Source organism: Ursus americanus, chromosome 24 (genome assembly GCF_024610735.1).
Source record: "Ursus americanus isolate L20-20 chromosome 24, mUrsAme1.1.p, whole genome shotgun sequence".
Classification (NCBI taxonomy): Eukaryota; Metazoa; Chordata; class Mammalia; order Carnivora; family Ursidae; genus Ursus; species Ursus americanus.
The window spans coordinates 2,596,108-2,619,884 of record NC_142150.1 but is presented as its reverse complement, the minus strand read 5'-3'; the positions used below and the strand labels follow the sequence as shown (position 1 = coordinate 2,619,884).

At 46.6% G+C, this 23,777-nt stretch overlaps 1 protein-coding gene across 1 annotated transcript in view; it reads right to left on the bottom strand.

Moving 5' to 3' along the window:
- PARVA (parvin alpha) overlaps nt 1–23,777 on the bottom strand; it is a 162,310-nt gene that overhangs the window by 10,330 nt on the left and 128,203 nt on the right. Inside the window, exons 5-12 of the mRNA XM_045796503.2 lie at nt 18,455–18,595; nt 12,332–12,447; nt 8,789–8,847; nt 6,501–6,520; nt 5,092–5,153; nt 4,290–4,358; nt 1,281–1,382; nt 450–522 (exon numbers count right to left, since the gene is read on the bottom strand). Coding sequence (XP_045652459.1) covers nt 450–522; nt 1,281–1,382; nt 4,290–4,358; nt 5,092–5,153; nt 6,501–6,520; nt 8,789–8,847; nt 12,332–12,447; nt 18,455–18,595 — 642 coding nt within the window. The remainder of the gene's footprint in view (nt 1–449; nt 523–1,280; nt 1,383–4,289; nt 4,359–5,091; nt 5,154–6,500; nt 6,521–8,788; nt 8,848–12,331; nt 12,448–18,454; nt 18,596–23,777) is intronic.

Here is a 23,777-nt window from a genome sequence, read left to right as displayed (position 1 = left end):
TCAGTCTCATATTTGCAATCTGAACCCAACAAATCAGGGCTCCTCTTTCGGCAAAGTTGGAGTGAGCAAAGAGCAGGAGAGGCAATTATGCTGCGAGCAGAGCTGCCGGCGAGGACTCCTGCATCTCCCCCTGCCTGGCTGGGATACAGCTATGTGACAGGTCAGCACCCGGTCCAGGGACAGAAGAACCTGGAAACTAGGCACGGGGCAGTTCCTGTGGCCCCTCCCCCACAATCCCATGCACGGGGATCCTTATCGGCAGCTCACAGAGGATCTCTAGGACTGAGCAGCTATGCCCTGTCCCACCTCCCCAGACACACGGCAAAGAAGACCTCAGAGAAGAAACCCTTCCCCTGACGTCAAATACGATCTTGCCCAGGACCCTGAACACTCATGTGCAGCGACGGGGTCTCTCCGTCCTGTCACAAACCCAGGGAAGAGCAGAGTACCTTCTGGCCGTGGCTTTGGCTTTTCCAATCCCCCATCTTGCATGAGCTCAAAGGCAAAGGAGACATTCAATACCTGGAAAGAGAAATGTGGTGCCCGTGTCATTGTGCCCGGATTCCTGGACCCTTGGGGCTCCCAGCTCCTGACACTGGGAAGCGAAGGAGCCGGCACTACAGCCAGAGGGGCACAGGCCAGGTAAAAATGGGGCCCTAATGTGAAGGAGAGACAAAGCTACCAAGATGGGCAGGCCGTGCCGAGTGTGAGCTGGCTGGTCCCAGCTGGCTATTGGTGAAACGTTGCTGTAAAGTTCAAGATCCTTCTGTCCTACTGTGTTCCCGTGTTAACTGCCAGGACGTGAAACTTAGGGATCTGAGTGCGCACAGTTGGAAGGATCAGATGGCAAGACGTGTTCAAGAGGCAGAGAGCGGTTTCTGCTTCGGACCAAATGTCCTTTGCCTAGCGGGCAGGCTGGGGCGGCCCGTGAGAGGCATCAGAACCAGGCTAAGCGTGAGCCTCAGGTCTGGCCAGCCTTGCAGGCACCTTCCCTGTCCTGTCTGGGGAGAGATGAGGCTGGGTTGTGCACCCGGCACGCGCGTACAGCTAGGGGGCCAGGGCCGGACCACAAAGCAAAGGGAGAGCTGTTCCCGATGCTCAGGAGTCTGCAGGTAGCTCCGTCCCAGCTCAGCGGTTCCTCAGAACCGGCCCGTATCCAACTGCCGAAGGCTTGGGCGGATGGGAAGCCGCTGCCTTTTCCCCGCATGGCCCCAGCAGAGGTGTGGGCGGGGGAGTTGGGACGTGGGCTGGGGGCCTCCCTTCAGGTCCCGTCCCCTTACCTTCTGTTCAAAGCTGTCTGGGGTCAGGAAGAAGCTGTGCAGAGGCACGAAGTAGCCCTCCAGGAGCCCCATGAGCAGCACCAGGTACACCCCATCTGCAAACTGGAGGGAGAAGGCCAGCTGAAGGCACTGGGCCCCGGAGCACCCAGGCAAGACCTCTCCGGGCGGGCTCATCCGTCGCCGTGTCAGCGCCCCGAAGGCTACCTCCCCAGGCAGGCTGCTGGCCGGGGTGAGGGACGGTGGCCTGAGGCAGGAAGGCCTGCTTTGCGGCAGGCCCACCCCACATCTGGCTGGCCCCGCACGGAGCCACCGCCCGTGGGCCTGGTTTCAGCGGCTCTAGCATGTCCTGAGCACTGACCTTGTACCCAGCCCTGATCTGGCCCGGGCACCGCAGAGATAGGTCAGGTGCGGCCCCTGCCCTCGAGGAGCTCCAGTCTAGCGGGGAGACAATGCGGAGGAAAGGCAGCAGCCACTCTGATGGAGGGAAGCACGTTGGCCTGTGTGACAGTGACAGAGGTCCTCGCCCTCCACTGAAGACGACAGGGAAGGCTTCTGGAGGTGGCTCTGCCCGAATGGAGAGCTGAGGGATGAACAGGCGTAGCTAGGGTGGGGCAGCGGGGGAGGGAAAGGGGGTCCAAGACCCATGGCAGGGTGACTTCTGCTTTGTCAACAGGGACAGAAGTCTAGTGTCCTGTAGGCCTGGGCGTTCTCCTGTTTCACCGCGTACTTTATTGCTGTTTGAGACGCAGCACAGTGTAGCTGTGCGAACGTGGGCTTTGGAGCTAGGCCTCCAGCTGTCCTCCTTACCAGCTGTGTAACTTGAGAAAGTTATGCAACCTTGCCTCATTTTTCTCATCTGTGAAGTGGGGGTGATGATTGCATAGTAACTACTCTGTAGGGTTGTCAGGGGGATAAACTGAGTAATACGCGTAGAGCGCCTAGAACACCGTTCGGCATGTAGGCAACACTTACTAAACAGTAACTATTGCTATTACTATCTGGGAAGACAGCTATGCAATCAGGATACAACTCCCTGGCTCTTAGTGACAAAGCAGACTGTGTGCTGAGGGCCACAGCAAGAGGCTTAGAGCCTGGTCCCTTGCACCAAGGGCAGCTGGGAACCTGGTCTGAGGGGCAGTGGACTCCTGGGCTAAGTGGGAGGTGCAGGTCTTCTGCTGATGGGAGGGCAAGGAGAGTGTGAGCTGGGCAACTGGGGTGGGCTTCATGGAGGCAGTGGCGGCCTGGGGATGGAGGACGCTTGGATGAGTAGGTGTTCCCAGGGGTACAGGATGGCCTGAACAAAGATCTAGAGGTCAGATGCATACTTGAAATTAGAGAACCTTTTAAAGGAGGTGGGGCCCCCAAATCGTTATGGGCATAAATCCCAGTTGCTAAACAGTTCTTAAGAGGTCAGAGTTCTTGGAATCATCTCAAGGAACTTAAAACTAGACACAACCGCCTGGAACGTGGGCTGGACCCACTGTCTGAACTCTGCTGAATGACCCACTGGTGGGCCTGTGACCCAGCCTTTAAGATGGGTGTATTGCCTGGTCTTGGACTTGACCTAGGAGCAGCTTCCTCCCTGCATCCATTCAGCTGGACTTCAATTCCAGGGGGAGGGCCAAGCCTGACTCATCCCAGGCCATACCAGGGAAGATAGTGGGAGAGCAGACCCCAGCATCTATGTCAGAATCAAGGCCCTCCCACGGAACTAGTTAACTGTGCCTCTTTTTGGTGGTGGCTGGAATGGATTGAGAATAAAAGAATCTAATCTGTCTACTTAAGGGAGAACCCTGGGTTAGGGTCAGGGTTACTCAGAACTCTGAGTGCCACTGACCTAGACCTTCCCATCCCTGACTGCTGGTTCTGATGACGTGGTGGTTGAACCTGCAGACGGACCCCAATCATGCCTGGCAGAGGCTCCCTCTCCGAACACTCCTTACCCATGAAAACGGAAGTGGGAATTCCAGAACTCATTCTAGCCCTCTCGAGGGTGCATCACTTTTCCAGAGGGTTCCCTGTCTCCCAAAAGAGTAGATAAAGCTCACTTTATAGAGTACAGACACCGCACAGTCGGGGAGAGCTCAGTGACAGACCTGGGAATTGCCTTACCTAACAGGAGGGGCCCACGTCCTCAAACGAAAACCATACTTAAGAAGTTCATTGCAGACAAAAGAGGGTTGGGAAACAGGGTGCCTTATACGGTCTTAAAGTACCACCTGATAATGATTAATTATAAGGGCAGAGGGAGTTTTACGGTAGAGGAATCTGGTGGAGACTAACCAAGTGACCGAAGTTACTGTCACCAGGATTGGGCCTAATGGACAAAGTGCCTGAGAAGAGCACAGTGTTCCTGGGGTGGACCCACCACTGAACATGCATAACCTGAATCTAGTCATGAGGGAAAAAAATTGAGAAACATCCTATGACCCTAATGGCCCACACTCTTCAAAAATGTCAATGTCATGCAAAAAAAAAAAAAAAAAAGGCTGAGGATTTGTTCTATATTAAAAAGAGACTAAAGAGACGTGACCGTTAAAAGCAGCCTGAGAATATTAAGACACCCATGTTTCTTTGACTCCAATGATATTGTCAAAAGTAGTCAAATATCCACGACTTTATGTGGTTCGACCTAAATAGATTATCATCTTGACGTTACAGTTGCTTGAATCTGATCCTTGTAATGTGATTATTTCACAGCATCCTCATTCTTAGAGATGTGTGCTGAAGTATTTCGGGGTGGAGGGAGAGAAACAGACCCCGAATGTGGCCAAATGCTAACAACTGGTGTATGTGGGTGAAGAGTATATGGGTATTCATGAGAATATTCTTGCAACTTTTCAAAATAAAAAATTAGAAAAAAATCAGCATTCCATGCAGTTCACCCCTCTGAGCAGAACAGAATCCACCTCCCTCCTGGGAAAGCTTCAGGATCAGTATGGAAAGCCATCCTGGCTGTGCACGGATGGGGTACCTGGAACAGTGGCTGCACTCAGGGCTGTCACCCACCTGGGTTTCCAGTTCTGTGACCTCCAGGTTCAGTTTATTCAGGTGCTTGTTCACAAAAGTGATGAGTGTCTAAAAGAGAAGCACACGTCGGGCATGAAGATGGAGACTCTTGCCAGTGTCAGACCCTGGAGGCCACCTCTGTGACTCTACTGTGAGGACAAGGAGCAGTGTGATAACGCAGGACATGGCCCAGCTGAGCGTGCTAGCCAGGGATCACTGCTGAGCTGAGTGAAATGAGCAGCCGATGAGGCTCTTCTGCAAAGCTCCTTGAGTTCACAAGAAAGGACAGCCCCCAGACTTTGTGATCCCAGGCACTATGTGATTCAAATTGCCAGTTTCAGGGCTGTGAAAGGGGCAGCAAGTCCCGAGAGGGCAGAATGACAGGTGCAGTGTCCTAGCCCCAGCTGGGGGGCCAGAGAAGAAATAACCTCACTGGGTCCCTCCTTCTAGACCTTCCTAGGGGCAGGTCCCTGTGCCTGGGGAGGAGGGAGGTGTGAGGGAGGAGGCCTGGTTGGCCAAGGGTTCAGTGTGGATGGGAAGACAGGGTGCTCGTAGTCTCAGAACCCCCAGGAGACACTGTCATCCTGATGGGAGAAGAAGGGGGTAGATAAGGAACCCATTGGGAACAGGGATGTAAAGCGTACACCACTTACCTGGGTGGGAAAGCCCCGAGTTTGCAGAGAGCTGGTGAGGACACCAGTTTCAGGAAGCAGGCGAGCTCCCGGCGTGGGTTCTAACGTTTGGTTGCACCTCGCTCCCCTCCCTCCCTCCCTCCCCTCCCTCCCAGGCACCTTTTGCTCACCTTTTTCACTACATTGAGTTTGTCTGGTGCGTGGTCAAACAAGGTGTCAAAGGCATCACGTTCTGGAAAAACAGTAAAAGGTAAAGTGGAGCAAAGACCTGCTTCCTGGTGGAGAAGCCCACCCCAGGGCCCAGCCAAGGTGGCCATACCATCAACTACAGGCAGGAATTCTTCAGTGTGTGAAGCAATGCTGGAACTCTGGAAGCTGGGTTTGGGGCAGAGATTCTGGATTGATTCTTAGCTTGGGGCTTTCTCTCTCTCTTTCTCTTTCCACTGTCTACATCAACCCTCTTTTGGGCTGGGGCTGGGGGCATCTGTCAGGCAGTTTGACTTGAGATTGGTCATTTCCCTTCACTATTTATATCCACTACATCATGATGTAGTCATGTTTCTGAAGCTTTTTGGAGGCAGAATGTTATCCAAACATCGAATCACTTCACCCCCTAATTTTCAAACCCATGATAGCCACGGCAAACATCGTGGTAGAGTGCTCAGATGATTGGACTGGGAGCCTGGGAGCCCCGGGATAGAATGTGTGCTCTTGAGTGATCTAGTCACTTCAACCCTTGTGCCTCAGTTTCTTCTTCTGTAAAATGCCAGCTGAAAAAAACCTCCCCCAGGAGTGTTATAGGGATGAAAGAGAAGAAAGTATGTGCATGTGTTCTGTAAACTTTGAAGCACATCTGCTGATCTGAGTTTATTAGCATTATTGGGGTATGGCAAACATTATCCACAGTAAATATGGGGTCATAGAAAGTAGCAAAGCCCTGCCCCCTGCCCCCTGCTCTCCCTGCTGTAGCCCCCAGGCTCTCTGAACTCAGAGGGAAAATAGTGGATAGGATCGGAGGCAGGGAATGAGAAGAATGTCCAGGAGGGACCTGGGGCTGGGAAGCTTGGTGGTCCTGGGGCCTGCCTTTTCCTGCTCTTGCACCGATGGGTAAATCTGGGACTGCCAGAGGGGTGACTGAGGTCTCGAACATTCACAGACTGTATAAACAAATGCAAAGTTCTGGGAAGCCGGAGCGGTAGGACGCGTGATGAGGAAAGAGGGACAAGACGGCTTCCAGAAGGACCGGACTGAGGGGGAGGCTGGACTGTCCCGAGTGTGTACGTATACCTCTTTACTTCTGGAACGCACTTAGAGCGTGACTGCCCCGCCGATGTCCAGGGCCCATCCTGAGCCCGGCAATGCCCGTGGTCCAGTTACTGACGAGAGGACTGTGCCGCTGTGGCTAGTTTGCCTCTTCCCACCAGGAAGCCGACCCTCCCTCCTAAGCCGCGCTGTCACCAGGCCAGTGCAGACACACACGCAGGAAGCAGGCCAAGGGCCTGTTCTTCCCAGCTGCTGTAGAATTAACTAGACCCCTGTGGCAGCCACCAGTACCAAAGGATAATCTGATGCAACTCACCATGCCTTCCGGAGAGAGCCCTGCAGGAAAAGGAGAAGGAAAACAGCGTGAGTCTTCTCTCTCTGCCCTTCACTGAAGAGCCCACAAAGCTTTCTCCCTTGGCATTGTGTTCTGCACGAAGTCTCCGGTTGTCGCTAGCCTTCCGCCATTACCACCTGTTCTTCCCTCTGCTCTACAGACACAAAGCCTGCTATAAACGATACTTGCAGGGCTATTTCTCGCTCTACGTAAAATCACACTGTTGCTTACAGTTGACAAGGAATATCAGACTCGGGGTTGCGACATTCCCAACCATTGCGCTGCCCGGGCTGCTCTGGGCATCTGCGTGGGGACGTCGGCTTTGTCTTTCTCCTGTTCATTCTGCGATTCCCACCAAACCGCACCTGCCATTGGCTCAAAATCGGTTTCTCAAAGAGGGCAGGAATTGGACCCATACTCCTACCGGTGAAGCAGCAAAGTATTGACAGCACAAGCATTAGAACAGACTCCATAGGTTTAAATCCCATAGAGCCACTTGCTTGCTGTGTGACCTTGGGCAAGCTACAGAACCTCTCTGGGCTCCAGGTCTCTTATCTCTAAAACAAGCATGATAATGGTAAATACCTCAGTAGGATATGAGCATTACGTGATTTAATGTACAGAGAGACTTTACCAGAATTCCTAGTATATGGTAAGTGCTCAATACATTTTTTTCTCTATATGTTTTTGGTTCTTATCATATTGGTTTATTCCAACTGTACATCTATCACCTACTAAACGATGACTTGGGGGAGTGTACTGTAAAGAATAACGAACTTGGCGTTAACTGTTGGATAGACCAAGAACAGCTGCTTCTCCACCTTTGGGATGTGGGGTCTCAGGAGGTGCAGGCATTGCTTTGTGTATTTATTATGAGTATCAATAGATACAACAGTGCTTCACAAAGTGTTGTGTGCTGCCATTGTTAGGAGCTGACCTCCCCCTTCACGTCTGAATGGCAAGATGGCAGAGGGAGACCCCAGGAAGCATGGCAGGCAGCTGACTGATGACTCTGCAAACCCAAACTTCATGTCCCCTGGTTCAGGAGATTCTCACAGGCCACGTTCCTCTCAGGGATGTCTTTCTCCTTTCCATAATGTGAAACAGCAGGCATGGACAAGCCCTGCAAAGGGCGGGGGATGTGGGGGGCAGGCCTGAGCCAGGAGACATGAAGGACACGTCACAGGACCCAGGCCAGGGAGGAAGCGTGCCTTGTGTATCGGCTGCCCTCTTGACTTCCAAGACTAGCCCCCAGAGTGCCGTGGAGGCTGCCCGACAGGCTCTCCACGGGCCATAAACTGGGCATCTCGAGAAGGGCTACTGCACATCTCTGCCCTACCTGGGTCCTATCGAAGGGACAAGCAAAGTGTAGTCCGGACAGGCAGAGCCTGGGACCTCCCTCAGCCACCACTGGGGAAGCAAGCTGCCTAGAGACTGGGCAAGGCTTAGAAGGTGTGGGTCAGCTCTGATGGGGGACCCCACTGTTACCACAGTGAATCCTCACCACCTTTCTGGTTAGGCAAACGCTCCCCACTTCAGACATATGGAAACTGAGGTCTGCGCAAGTGGCAGAGTCTGGATCTGAACTCAGGTCAGGCTGGCTTAGAGATCCCTGCTCTTTCCACTTCGCTCTTGGTCAAGGGAGCGTAGCGGAAAGCTGGGGCCGCAGGGGATGCTGAAAATGTACTTTGCCTGTGGCCAGGGCTCAGGCCTGCCCGACGATCTCGAGACCCCTGCCCCCAGTGTCCTGCCTTCTCTACCTCAGAACAAATTTCCCCATGGCAGGCCTCTTACATATTCTGAGATTCCAATTGCTTAACGGAAATGAAAAAAACACAAAATACCAACCCACCACTCTGAGGTAGAAAAGGGCTTTCGGGGTCATGGCACATGACCAAATAAATCAGATTCGGAAAAGGAAGAAAAATGTCCTTTTGAAGGCTCACACTTTAAATTCAACCCCATGTTTATGGCATGACGATTTCATGCTGGTTGGCTTTTTTGGGCACACTTTTTCCTGGAGTGCCACAAAATTAGAATTTTTCAATCACTGCTAATTCCCTCTCCCCACGTCCCCACCCAAGTTTGTATCTTAAGCATTGAGAGGCATGTTTTGAATGCATGGAAAAGGCTAAACTATAATCATTGGCTGAAGTCTAATCCCTCTTGCAATCCCAATAAATGAAAACTAAATATCAGCAAATGGATGAATTTCGGAGAAACATCTGTGTTCCATTACAGATTCGCTGGCAACAATGGTGTTGACATACTCTGTGTTACCAGTTATTTCCTCTTGGATTTGCCGAGACTGGAGGATTCCTTCTCGTTTCTGAAACGGGGGTGGGGAGGCGGGCGGGAGGAGGAGAGAAAAAATATGCTTTAGAAAAATACAAAAAACTGATTAGCATTCCTGATACTGAGAGAGTTACTGGCGTTTAAGAGATGAAGCCCAGAGAGGAGATAGCACCGAAAGGAAACCGAGGCCCCTGATCCCCTGGGACTGGACCATACCATTCATACCTAAGGGCAGCTAGTGTTTATCCCAAACAAGTTGGCTGTTTCTTGGACGGTGAATCTTTTCTTTCTTTATTGGAAGACATTTTGCTGGAAGCAAACTGTTTGCCTCCTGGAGTCATCCACAGTAAACCGAATGGAAATGAAGGCCAGGGTGTGTCTACCCTCCAGCTGGGGCCACAGAGGGAAGCGGAGAAACACATTCAGCAGCGGGGCTGGGGGAGAGGACGGAGGCCAACTGAGAGAATTTAAACAGAGGGAGTTTTCGTTTTTGTTTTTAGTGGATAAATAGGGGAGTTTTTCTCTGAGCAGTACGGTCCTCAGGTAACTGGCTTATTCTCTGAGAAAAGGGTAATCCCTTTGGAGGTCCACATGCCTACCCACCCACTCATCCATCCATCCTTCTGTCTGTCCATCCATCGTCTGTCCACCTCCTCCCATCAATTTATCTTCTTTCTTTACTTCATGAATCACTGTCTTCTCTGTACAAGAACCTATGTTGGACTGAGAGCAACTACTATGGAATGTCTGACCTAACTTCTGACCTTGAGAACTTAGAGTAAAGTGGGGTAGATGAAACAGGTATGTGAGAAAGAAACAGTCCGGGTTTACACCTGATTATTCTAGTAGGATTCCCCCTTCACTCTCAAAAGTAGCGTGCATCACCAGTTATGCGGTCATCCCAGGCAGACAGGAAGTGCTGAATGCAGGACAGGAGCACGCACTTTCAGTGGGGATGGTCAGGGACCCCTTCCAAGGGGAGGGCGTCCTTGCACTGGAACTTAACAGGACACAGAGGATTGGCTGGACACAGAGGAGAGGGCATTCCAACAGAAGGCTTCCTGAGCGAAAAGGCAGGTCAGGAGAGCACAAATGTAACCGGGAGGCTGTTTGGGGGGATGGGGGCTGCCATTAGTTGGCGGAGAGTCAACTGCGTGCTGGTTTGGAGTTTAAATCTCATTGTGTGGGGATGGGAGCCAGTGAAGGAGTGTTGGGGCTCAGGAAGACCTTCTGATAGGTGTGGGGAGGGAGATCTATTTCATCTGGTCTCTACAGTCCATTCCCAGACACCTAGACAGTAGTCTGGGGATGGCAAGCAGTCCTCAGAGCAAGTTCATCCACAAAGGCAGAGAAGAGTGTCCAGAAGGAGCCTCCAACTGTTATTGTTTCAGCTGAAACCTGCCTTCTTGCCCTCCTACCCAAACTTCCAGAACCTTCTCTTCTATTCCTAGTAGGCACAGAAATGAGTGCCCTTGCAAAATGCTTTTATGGAAGGAAAGGTGGAGCTGGATAAAGGCCAAGAGTATATCTGCACTAGATTAGGAAGAACAGATTATCAAAGTAAAAAAGGAAGTAAAAAAGAAAAAGAAGGATATCATTTAAAAGGGATCCAGTAAGGATAAATCAAGACTTTTTCCCAGTTCAGCTGCAACATATGTATAATTTTCACATGGGGCTAATGGAATTTGGGTCTTTGTCTCGTGAGGCTCTTCGCAGACGTAAAAACTCATCTTCAACTTCATGCAGAATTCGTTGCTTTTGTATAGAAGGGAAAGGAAATCGGGGTTAAATAACTCCTCAGAAAGCATCCTGATTCACCTTGATCTATTATTTGTTGTCTTGAGAACTCTCTCTGTGGTTCAGTCAGTGTCTTCTGGCTAATTCTGAGTCCTGCCTCTGTGCCTCTATGCCTGTTTAAGTCGACAAAGCAAGACACCCCGTAACACCTGACATGCCAGGTGCCATTCTGTGTTACCTCGTCCTCTTTTTACCCTCATGCTAACAAAATGGTCCATAGAGAAATGAAACCGACAACAGCCTTCTGGTGACCAGTAACTGAGCTCAAAATAAGGCATGAGACGTGGGCTTGCAGTGACCACTATTTCAAGAGGATTCTACCCCTTAATCTTGAATCAGAGTTTTAAAAAATATCATGAAATGCATTTACACGTTATTGACTGGTGAAAGTAACACAGTGGTGACGGCTTGCGCTCACTGGTAAGACGCCTGTGCCAGGATGCTCTGGGCTGGTCACACATTCACGGCAGACATAGAATGCTTGCTACGGTTAAGTCCTCAACACATGAGACCTGTCGTTTCTTTTAGCTGCACTTAGCCTCTGACCCACACACACTCTCACCTACTCTGACCCTCTGGTCGGCCTCTCTCTGCTCCTTAGCTGTAGTCTTGTCTCCTGGCAGGCAGGGCCAAGATGACCACTTCTATTATATCCCCTTGATGTTAGCAAGTTAGGTCCTCAGAAGGTGTGGAAGAAATCCTTTATCACCAGGGCATGGCAGCACCCTCACATCCTCCTCCCTCCACTAACATCTGATCCCTAAAAGCTCAGCTTTTGTCCTGGAGACTTGGCCTGGCGGGGTCAGGCAAAGCCTATCAGCCCTCGGGGCTCTTCCTCACCAAGAGATGGCAGAGCCGCCATATTGTTCTCTAGTCCAGAACCCTGGCTAACCAGAGAGCTGCTTATTAGAGGCGTTCTCCCTTGCAGCATGTTTACTTGAAAAGAACAGAAACAAGCAAACAGAATGCTGACCTTTCCTAAATGGGCACAAAGTTGGAAAATGAAATTGAATTTGAGTATGTAATGGGGTTAGGAGCAGAGTGAGAGAGTCACAGGGTAAGAGCACACCCTCATTGTGGAAATTATACAGCCATATGTGAATGGAAATTCCATCCAACAATCTGGAAAACATGACCTGAGATCCCAGCCATGCTTCTGTGGGCAGGTGAAAAGCAGCAGCGCCCTGAATACAGGCACTGCCAGTCAGGGGCTCTCTTGCAAACACACACACACACACACACACACACACACACACACACACACACAGCCCTTCACATGCACAGGTGTCTGTCTCTTCCCAATATTCGTGCTCGTTTGTTTAACCAAAAAATGATTCTCCATGGCTTGCAGGGTTTACACATAGGGATACACCTTTTCTCCTGATCCTACTGCACACACTTCACCAACATACACACCTCACACCCTCAAATACACAGTACACAGACACCCTCCTTCCAACAACATGTAAACCCCAGGCACATGCCCCACACAACGCTAGCCCATACTCAAGGATACACTCTTCCATCCTTTGCACAATCACTGATTGCTGCCCACACATATGAGACAGTGCACTTACATGCCTTCCAACAGAGAGCACATCAAGGACACTCAGCATTCATTCCACTATCCTTGTAACAAGCTCCCCAGGCCGCCTTCACTCCCATACGAACTCAGCCTCTATCCCTCTTTAAGGGCGCAGATGTTGGTTGTGCTGTCTTACCTGGACCACAACCACTTGGATGGAGACATGATCTGGGAGTCGGATTGGTGCCCGGAAATACTGGGACAGAGCAACCAGCAGATGCAAGATGGCTACCAGGCTCTTGGCATGAACAGCTGAAATAAAAGATGATTTAAAAATTAGAGAATCTTCTTCCAGATCCTAGGCAAATATAAGCGGATATTCAAAGTGTACCACACCCAATGCACCTTCTATGCCCCCACCCCCCACCACTAAGGATCTCACAGGCCTCCCCCTTAGGCCCCCCCATTCTTGGCCAAGTCCCATAGAGCTGCTTCTTGGATCATGTTATTGTTGGATTCCCAACACAGTGCCTCTCCACTCTAATCCAAGTTTCCAGTAGGGACCCTGATGACTGCTGAATTTTGAGATCAGATCAGCCCTCTGCCACCCCCATGTTTTTGTTCATCCTATTCTAATAATCATGAGCATGTCTGATCTGCATCCTCTTTCCCGTCCCACTTGACTGTGAACTCTTTGGGTTATCACCACCCCCCCGTGTCCCACGGCTCTACCCAAGGCACATCCTCCATAAATGAACACTGAGTCAGGAACACTGGGTCCTTCCTTTCTTCAGGGTTTACAGCCCCTCGAGGAAGGCATGACACATCTAAAGGGCTTTGTTGCTCTTTTGAGGACTGTGTACGGTCAGTGTAGGCCGCGCCCCTCGGGGAATAGCTGGGAGAGGATGTTTATGACCCAGCTAGCTTCTAGGGCTACCGAGCAGTGTGCTAGATACTGAACCACTGGTACTAGAGAAGGGGGGGCAGCCACTGAGTTGCAGTCTTTGCGGCAGACGAGCAGAGAAAAACACTGACGTAATGGGTACACACGGGGTCGGCAGACTGGAGCTTCAGTTCTCACTTGACAAGCTCTGAATTTGTTTCCTGCCTACATGACCTTGGGTAGGCCACTCAAGGCCTCTGAGCCTCAATCTGCTCATCTCCACAAATGGAGGTAGCAGTGCCTATGCAGAAACAGAAGTTATAAGAATTTCCAGAGATAATGTAGGCAAAGCTTCCAGCACACAGCAGGTGCCTGGGAAGGGTTGATATGTATATTTTTTTATTATAACTTAGGAGGAAATACCTGGCACCTAGGCAAGTAAGTCATGTCAATGTTCTCCTCCTCCTTTCTCCTAAAAGGAAAGATTCACCAGATGCCTTAGCTGCCATCCCAGTCCTACTAGCCCCATGGGCTCCTCCTTACAGGGGGGCACTTAAGGAAAGAACAAACCATGCTCATTTTGTATACTTAGCACAAACTGGGCCCATTATTAGGGTGTCATTCTGTCTGCCCTGGGATTGATGACTCTGCTTCAGCAGCAGCTTTAAGAAATCACCAAGAAAAGGAAATGACTCAGACATTCCTTGGGAACTCATTAGAGTTACTTGTTATCACTGCTGTTTCGAAGAAGGTTTTCCACTGACTGTAAGCAGCAGCTCCACACCAACCAATGGAAGACGATCTGCTCCTAACTCAGCCTTCCAGAAGACAGTTTCAGTTCTGGGCTTTTGGGCCTCGTCCAAAGTTTCACCCACAGTGACAGCCTCACAAAAGGCTCCCGGCATGGGAGTGACCTCCTGCCAAGGTGTGTTCGCTGCCAGGCAGAGGCATCATCGGGTCTGCCCTTCTGACCAGAGCTGCCAAACCATGGGTCCAGTCACTGAGGGCTGCAAGGACCTTGGTAAGGCTCTCCCTTTTAATGACAAAACACGATGTTAGAGAAGGTGTGGTCGAGAAGGTGGTCTTTACACACTGGAGACACTGCCCGTCATCTTGACCGTCTCACTAAGCAACACAGAACTATTTTATAAGCACCATACAGATGCCAGTCTCTTCTGATGAGGGTTCTGTCCTCCTGGGAGTTTTTTCAAAAGGAGTAATTCCAGTTTCTCTCTCCCTCTTTCTTCCTCTCTCTCACACACACTACATGTGCAAAGATGTTAATTATTAGGTAACATATCATCAATTAAAAAAAAATCTGGAAAACACCATGTCTAATAACCAGAGGATAGTTTAGACCTGTGGTTTTCAAAAAAAATTTTTTTTATTAAGCAGAGAAACCCTTTGTTTAAAAGCCATTAGGCAAAACAGATGAGGAAAAAAGTACAAGTGCTCTAGTCCCCAAGTCCTAACTGCAGCCCACCCACAGCTGCTTCTCTCCTCAGTGGTGCCCGAGGTCCTCCTGGCAAATCCTTAGTTTGGGCCACGCATGGTTTAATAATCACTGCTTTAATAAATTATGGTATATCCACATGATGGAATAGTTTCCATGCTCTGAAGATCACTGTTGAAATAATGTAACTATAAATATTAATAATGTAATGTTAAACAGAAACAATGGAAACAATGTAAATATATACACTTCTGGGTATACAGATATAGATACATATACATATATGTATATGTACAGAGACACACACACATGCACACACATACAGACATGTGCTTGTGGCCGAGACTTGGAAAGGAATACCAAAAAAAATGAAAACATGGTAGTTTCCTATTTCAAAATTTTCTTCAGGCTAAAGATACGTCATCTTTTTCCATTAAGACAAATCCTACCAACCTTTGTACATTGGATACCCTCCTCATTGCCACCTCTGAGCATGTCTGCTGGGTTTCTCCCTGATGCTAGACGGAATCTAGAATCCCTGCGATCTTGCACTCGAGTCAGGACAACAACGTGCAGATTTAGAGCAGGGCCAAGGCTCTACCGTGTGAATTGGGCACTTAGCCACTGTACCAAGAGCTGAAAAACAATTTCAAAGGAGCTGCTGAGTTAGAAATAGCCCTCCAAATAGGAGTGGTGGTGGAAATATAAATTGGTGTCATTTATTGGGAGGCAATTCGACAATATGTATTATGACTTAGAAACGTACATATACTTTGGCCCTAAAATACCATTCTTAGGTGTTTAGCCTGAAGAAGTAATTGTGGCTACGAGCGGAGAGAACTCATCAGGCTATATTGGTAAGAGTGAAAAATAAGTGGAAAACAATCTCAAAATCCATCATTAATTAAACAGCTTATGCTATACCCATACAATGCCCTGTTGCATAATGTTAAAAGTGACAGAATATTTAATGATCTGTAAAGATATACATCTTCTAAACATATACAGACTGATCTCATCTTTGTAAAAATAAAATATATTTACGTAAGTATACATACACACATTTATTTACCTATTTCTTACACACATAAGCATGCACGACTTGACGGAGCACACCGCTGGTTGAGAGTCGCTGGGTGGGCAGCTTACAGGAACAGCATGTGTAGGCTTAGTCTCTCTGACTCTCATTCCTGGCTCCATCACTTATCCCCCGTGTGACCTTGGACAATGATACCCCTTTAGCAAATATTACTGTGCTTAGTAATTGCCAGTCACGCTTCTAGATTTTGGGGATTCGGTAGTGAAGAGATAAAAATTGCTGAACTCATGAAGCTTACATAAATTGTTTCTTAACCTCTCTCTGCCTCTATTTTCCCATCTGTAAAATGGGAATAAGGGAATTCTTACCGCAGATGAGTGAGGATTACAAGGATCAACAGACGCAAACTGCTTAGAATCGTACCAAGCATACAGTAAGCACCATAAATATGTTAGATGTTCACATTTAAGTTTCTTTTATCTTTGTAAAGTTTTAATAACGAAAATTGTTGTGAATAAAACAGAAAGAAAAGGAAGACTTCCCGAAAGCCCTAGATGAAGAGCCTTGGTAACTCATAGCTGTTCCTGCCACCTTCATCCTGAGTGAAAAGATGATACAATGTCAAACACCCAGAGAGGAGAACGGGAGGGATGGAACTTCCCCCCAGGAGTCGGGCCCACCACATTCTTTATGGAAGAAGCTACTGCTGCTTGTAAACAGGCATCACAGGGAGTCAGCCACTGAGATAATTATCCCTCTGACTTCGTAATTCATCTCAGTTTCGGAAATCAATCTGACAGGAATAATTTGAGAGAAGCAAAAAGAGACACAACCTAAGACTTTCGACTTGGCCCTATCTGATAGGGAGCCATAGGCAAGCAAACGTCCTAATAGGTTCAACGTCAACATAGGGCTTAAATTTACTATGGGATTAGCTATATCCCATGAAATAGAAGCAAAAGTAAGTACAAAGACCACACGGGAATATAGGAAATATGATTTAGTATTAAGAGAAAGCAAAACACCAGAGTGTATGTGACTTCATCAAGTAAAAATACGCATGGATATGACAGTAGTGGGCAAAAAATGGAAATAGATGAGAGCAGTAATACAGGGGATTATTTTACTCATACATATTTCCCTATAAGAAATGAAGGTAAATGTGAACCAAACAAATCATTAAAAACCACTGAAGACAGTGGTCCTGAAGTGGCTTTAAAAAGTTCCATTCTTCTGGGGTGCCTGGGTGGCTCAGTCAGTTAAGTGGCCAACTCTTGGTTTCAGCTGACGTCACGAACTCAGGGTTGTGAGACCCAACCCTGCGTTGGACTCCATACTCAGCCCTGGGTCTGCTGGAGATTCTCTCCCTCTGCCTCTCCCCCCACCCATGCATGCACTTGCTCTCTCTCTTTTTTAAAGAAGATTTTTATTCATGAGAGAGAGAGAGCAGAGTGAACGACAGAGAATATGAATGAGGGGGGAGGGGCAGAGGGAGAAGCAGAGTCCCCACTGAGCAAGGAGCCTGATGTGGGGCTCGATCCCGGAACCCCAGGATCATGACCTGAGCCAAAGGCAGATGATTAACCGACTAAGCCACCCAGGTGCCCATAAATAAATCTTAAAAACAAAAACAAAAACAAAAACAAAAACCCTGTTCTTCTATCTCAGTCTTTCCCAAACTGGGTTCCCTGGTAAGTGAAAAGGTGTTTTGTTGTTTGGAGGGGTACATGAGATGGTCCGTATTCAGGGAGTAGGACGTAGGATGAAGTGAAACTAAGCAGGGGTCTTCAGCAGAAGACTTGAATGCTCACGACTGTTGTGGATTTCCCAATTGTAGACGCAGCTCCTACACCCGTGATTACGTGCTCCGCCCCCGCCCCAACACCGTTAGCATTCCCAGAGCCTGGGGCAGCCCCCAGGGCCGAGGGCTTGGCCTCTCCTCCTGCGCTTGGGTGTTTCTGTCAGGCAGCGGATGCCCGTTCGGAGCCCCGAGCGCTGTGCACGCAAAGCTGTCATCCTGTGGCAGGAAGGCGCCTGGTGTTCCCCCTCCAGCATCAGGTGCTGGAAACTCGCTGAAGAGCTTGCGTCAGGCAGCTTCTGGGTCTCTAAGTTGAGGGGTAAAGATTTCCTTTTCTTTCCCAAGTTGGAAAGGCGGGTTTTGTTTTTTGTTTTTGGTGGGGAGGGAAGGCGTCCATTGTGAGTTGTATAAACTGGACACAGTAAGGTCTAGTCCTTAACCCTTCACACTTGACAGCAGAGAACACAATCTAAATCATCTTATTAATCTCAATTCTTCTTTTCCTCTACTACAAAGAACAAAACAACTTTGGACTCCCTCTGAGCAATCTGTTGTTGCCGCCAGATTCACCTGATTTGCTGATTTAACGCTGATTCTGTTACAGACCAGCGTGTCCACAGGAGACTGGCCAACCCTTAAGGCGGCAGAAGAATGGCCAGTTTACACTTTCCCAGCTCCTGGAGCTACACTAGCTGTGCCACCTGAATTTGAAAATCCCATTCCAGGGCCTGCAATCTCAGCCAGATCTTTGCTCCATCTGGAAAATACGGGGCTGAGAGGGAGGGCATGGGCTGAAGAACAGAGCCAAGTCCTTGCTCCCCTGCCCCTCAGCTGCCTGAACGGAGGGATCCCCACTCCCTGAAGCCTCTATGAGCTGGAGACACAGCTTTCTCAAAAGGTTGTGCTGGGGCTCTTCCTCCTCCCGATCCCCCCTGAGCCTGCTACAGACAGCCTTTCACAGAAAGCCACACTGGACTTCGTTATTTTCCCAGCAGTGCAGAGGAGAAGTTCCCTAAGGAAGGGCACGCCCCGCTCAGTGATAAATGGGTTGGCACCCCCCACTGCGGGCCTGTCAGCTTCCTGGGTGGCTTCCTGGGGAAACCCCAGGGTGGGGACCGCAGCCCCATCCTTCTTTGTAAAACTCACAGTCCACGTTCCACTTGATGCTCCTGGGAGGAAGCTTCAGGGTCTCGTTGATCTTCTCCAGGACAGTCTGCAGCTTTTGCTTCTGAGCAATCTCTGACTGAGTCACTTCCGCAACGTTCAGCTTCTCACTCTCAAGTTTCTCTGGGGTGACAAGGGGGAAAGAGAGCAGCCGTTATCCCCAGCCACAGACAACCCCAACTCACGCACTTACGCTCATTCATTCCCTCACACGTACTGCTGTGCTCACACATTCACTCGTTCCACCAGTGTACACTGAGCACCTTCCATGTGAGGGACAGTCTCTCCCCTCATCTGATGGCGGCACTGGTGACACCAGTGTTGTGAGAGCTGGTGACTGTGTCTTCTATCCCCATGTGATAAGCTCCCAGGAGCACAGAAGTGGGGCATGTAACCCAGCTTGTCATAATTGAACCCTTTTCCACCAATCTGGATTTTTCCTTCTTTTCCACTCTGCCTTCTCCAAGTATACTTTGGGCCTCAACTAGAAAGCCTTGTGTGCCTCCCCTGGGCAGTGATCAAGGCTTTATTCGAGGCCTTTTGCACATTCCTGTAGTATGTGTCTTGCGTGTGTACGGATGTGTCATGCTGAATCACAGCTATCTGTTCTAAGCACCTTCTTTCCTTTTAAACCCATCCGGAATGTGACTTATTTCATGTGTCCTATTTCATGAATTCTAGGGCATACTCCCCCCCCCCCATTTTAACATCCCTGAAATCAGAGTGTCTTCACATTGATGGCATTCTACAGTTGTGGTCAGCCGGGCAGAAAACAAGAATTTTCACTGCTTCCACGTGGGTGTACTGGGTCTTCCAGAAAGTAGGAAGTGAAAATTCTAAGGAATAAGAAAGCTCTGGGTAATAGAAATTTCAATGATTTTTCTTTTTCTGAGTGGTACTTGTAAAATGGTATGTTTTAAAATCAATTGTTCTTGCATGCAATGGCATAACCCCTTCAGACTTAAAGGCAAAACACAGTCACGTCATTTCATTGGTCTAAATTTTTATCTGTTACAACAACTTTCGGATTTCCAAATGGGAACTGTTATCTGCTGATCGATTCACCTAATCTACTCTCTGCAACTCATTCAGGATTGATAGAATTGACACTCTGAAATAGGTTTAAAATGTCTTTTCCTTCGTTTTTAAGGACTACCCTACAAAAGAATTAAACCTTATGTAAATGGTCCCCTCATTGCTTATATTATTTCTTTCTTTTTTTTTTTTTTTCCAGTAGTTGTAGCTTATCCAGGTCAAATATGCCCTGGGTAATTCTTTGAGGATGAGATTGTCCACTGGAGAATTGCTGCAGGTTCTGTGGATTTAAGAATTCTTTTCTGCACCTGCATAGAATGAGCTCAAGCTCTTCTCATCTGTGAAGGCCCGAGTGTTCTCCTTCTCTTCTCTTATGGCCATCATTCTTTATTTCCAAATGTCAGGGGTTTAATAAGCCTACATTTAAATGTCTTCCTCTGGATTGTTCAAACCTGAAGAGACCATGTGTGCCTTTTCCATTTTTAGGCTGTGAATTCTTATCTTGGATCCTCTTCAAGTTGTTTGTATCTTATGTTGCAATCACAATTTTTGTAGATTGGTAGAGGCTGCCCAAAGTGCTAGGTTAAGGAAACTTCTGAAGCCTTCTCTTGGCTGAGTGGACAAGATCACCAGGTTAGGATAGTGATGAGGGTCTTGGGAGAGAGCTTGGGGGGAGGGAAGAGAGGAGTGGCAGCATCAGAACCACTCACCAGCCGGCCGTATCATGGTACATCATTGCCTGTGATTTTTCATATTTATAACCTTCTGCTGGTGTTGGACTTCTTAGGTCTCTGAGTCTGTTTTCTAGCTCGCTAACTTTTTTTTGCACTATTGTCCATTCTGTTCTCATTTTTTAAAACTAGATTTTAGATATCACCTACTAGAACACTCATTTTTTCTGTCTTTGCCAATATTTTTTAATTGTCACAATACTAACATAATGCTTTCTTCTTAAAATTAAGAAAGCTCTGTTTTTTAGCATCTGGCATTATTCAGGAGGAGAGTTTTTGTGGTTTGCTTATTTCTTTTTCATTACTAATTTCTGAGAAAATGTAATTCTGCTTTACTTTTTTTTCTACTTTAGTTATGCTTTAGGTTTTTTTTTTTTTTTGCTTTTTTGTTGGATATTTTATTTTAGGCACTGATATTGGTATAATGTGGATTTGAGTAGGTGGAATATCTTGAAGTAAGCTTTATTAATAGTTTTAGGTGTATCTTTTCATGTTCACACACACACAGAGTTCTCTCTCATTCTCTCTTTTAATGAAAATGAGATTACTGTGTATATATTTTTCTGCTACTTTTTTTTTCATTCAAACATATATCATGAGTATCTATGTCAATATATATGGATATAATTCATTTTTTGGGTACTTTTGACCACCTTTACCCACTCAGTCCACCCCCCAACCCTTTACCCCTGGCAACCACCACTCTGTTCTCTGTATCTATGAGCTTGTTTTTTTTTTTTAAATAAAGGTTCAACATATAAGTAAGATCACACGGTATTTCACTTAGCATAGTGTCCTCAAAGTCCATCTATGTTGTTGTAAATGGCAAGATTTGTTCTTTTATGACCAAATAATACTCCACGGTATAAATATACATATACCATCTCTTCTTTATCCATTCACCCATTGATAGGCACTTAAGTTGTTTTCATATCTTGGCTATTGTAAATAATGTTGCAGTGAACATATGGATGCACATATCTTTCAAGTTAGCATTTTCATTTTCTTCTTTAGAACCAGAAGTGGAATCAGTGGATCATATGGTATTTTCATTTTTAATTTTTTAAAGAATCCCCATACTGTTTTCCACAGTGGCTGCACCAATTTACATTCTTAGCACCAGTGCATGAAGATTCTCTTTTCTCCATGTCCTTGCCAATATTCGTTATTTCCTCATCATTTTGGTACTGACTGGTGTTAGGTAGTATCTTACTGTGGTTTTGGTTTGCTTTTCTCCAATGATTACTGATGTTGTGCACCATTTCATGTGTCTGTTACCCATCTGAGTGTCTTCTTGGGAAAAGCGTCTATTCAGATCTTCTGTGCATTTTTAAATCAGATTGTATTCCCCCCTTTTTTTTGTTCTTCAGTTCCATGAATTCTTTATATATTTGGATATTAACCTCTAGCGAATATTCCCTCCCCCCATTTGGTAGATTGCTTTTTCATTGTGTGGATGGTTTCCTTTGCTGTGCAGAAGGTTTTTATTTTGACGTAGTCCCACTTATTTTTGTTTATGTTGCCTTTGCTTTTTGTATCAAGTCCAAAAAAATCATCACTGAGACCAATGTCAAGGAGATTACTGCCTATGTTTTCTTGTAGGAGTTTTATGGTTTCAGGTCTTATGTTCATCTAAAGATGCATTTTGAGTTAGTATTTGTGTAGGTTGTAAGCTAGTGGTCCATTTTCATTCTTTTGCATGTGGCTCTCCAGTTTTCCCAATACAATTTATTGAAGAAACTGTATATTCTTGGCTCCTTTGTCATAAATTAATTGGCCATATATGTGTGGCTTTATTTTCAGGCTCTCTATTCTGTTCCATTAACATATGTGTCTGTTTTTATGCCGATACCATACTGTTTTGACTACTGGAACTTTGTAAGACAGTTTGAAGTCAGGGAGCATGGTACCTCCAGCTTATTCTTCTTTGTCAAGATTGCTTTGACTATTTGAAGTCTTGTGTGGTTCCCTACAAATTTTAGGATCCTTTGTTCTATTTTTTTTTCTGGACAATTTCTTTATTATCTATTTATTTTCATTTGCATAAAATTGACACAAAATGTTACAATAGTTTCAGGTGTACAAAATAGTGATTCAACAAGTTTATTTACTATGCTATGTTCACTACAAATGTAGCTACCATTTGTCTTGATACATCTCCATTACAACATCATCGACTATATTCCTTATGCTGTGTCTTTTATTCCCTTGACTTATTTCATAACTGGAAGCCAGTTTCTCCCACTCCCGTAATTCTGTGAAAACTGCCACTGCAATCTCAATAGGGATTGCACTGAATCTGTAGATTGCTTTGGGTAGTATGGACATTTTAACAATATTAATTCTTCTAATCCATGAGCACAGAATATCTTTCCATTTGTGATCTTCAATTTCTTTCAGCAATGTCTTATAGTTTTAAGTGCAAAGGTCTTTCACCTCCTTGGTTAAGTTTATTCCTTGGTATTTTATTCTTTTTGATGTGATTGTACATGGGATTGCTTTCTTAATTTCTTTCTGATAGTTTCTTGGTGTATAGAAATGCAACAAACTTTTATATACTGATTTTGTATCCTGGAACTTTACCGAATTTGTTTGCTAGTACTAACATTTTTTTGTGTGTGGAGTCTTTGGGGGTTTTCTCTATACAGTATCACGTCATTTGCTAATAGTGCCAGTTTTACTTCTTCCTTGCCAAACTGGATGCCTTTTATTTATTTTTCTAATCTAATTGTTCTGGCTAGGAATTCCAATACTACGTTAAATAAAAGTGTTTAGGGTGGGCATCGTGGTCTTTTTCCTTATCTTAGAGAAAAAGCTTCCAGTTTCTCACCATTGGGTATGTGGGCTTGTCATATAGAGCCTTTATTATGTAGAGATATGTACTTTCTGTACCCATTCTGTTGAGAATTTTTATCATGAATGGATGTGGAATTCTGTCAAATGCTTTTTCTACATTTATTGAGATGGTCATATGATTTTTGTCCTTCATTTTGTTACTGTGGCATATCACACTGACTGATTTGTGGATGTGAAACCATTCTTGCATCCTTGGAATAAATCCCACTTGATCATGGTGTATGAGCCTTTTGAAGTATTGCTGAATTCACTTTGTTAATATTTTGTTGAGGATTTTTGTATCTACGTTCATTAGGGATATTTTTGCAATTTTCTTATGGTGTCCCTGTCTGGTTTTAGCATTGGGGTAACACTGGTTTTGTAAAATGAGCCTGGAAGTGTTCCCTTCTCTTCTATTTTTGGGAAGAGTTTGAGAAGGATTGGTATTAACTTTTTAAAAAATATTTGATAGAATTCACAAGTGAAACCATCTGGTCCTGGACTTTTGTTTGTTGGGGACTTTTTGATTACTCATTCAGTCTCCTTAGTAATAATCAATTTGTTCAGATTTTCTATTTCTTCATGATTAGTCTTGGTAGGTTGCATATTTCTAGGAATTTATCAATTTCTTCTAGATTGTATGATTGTTGGTGTATAATTATTCATAGTAGTCTCTTATGATCCTTTGTATTTCTGTAGTACCA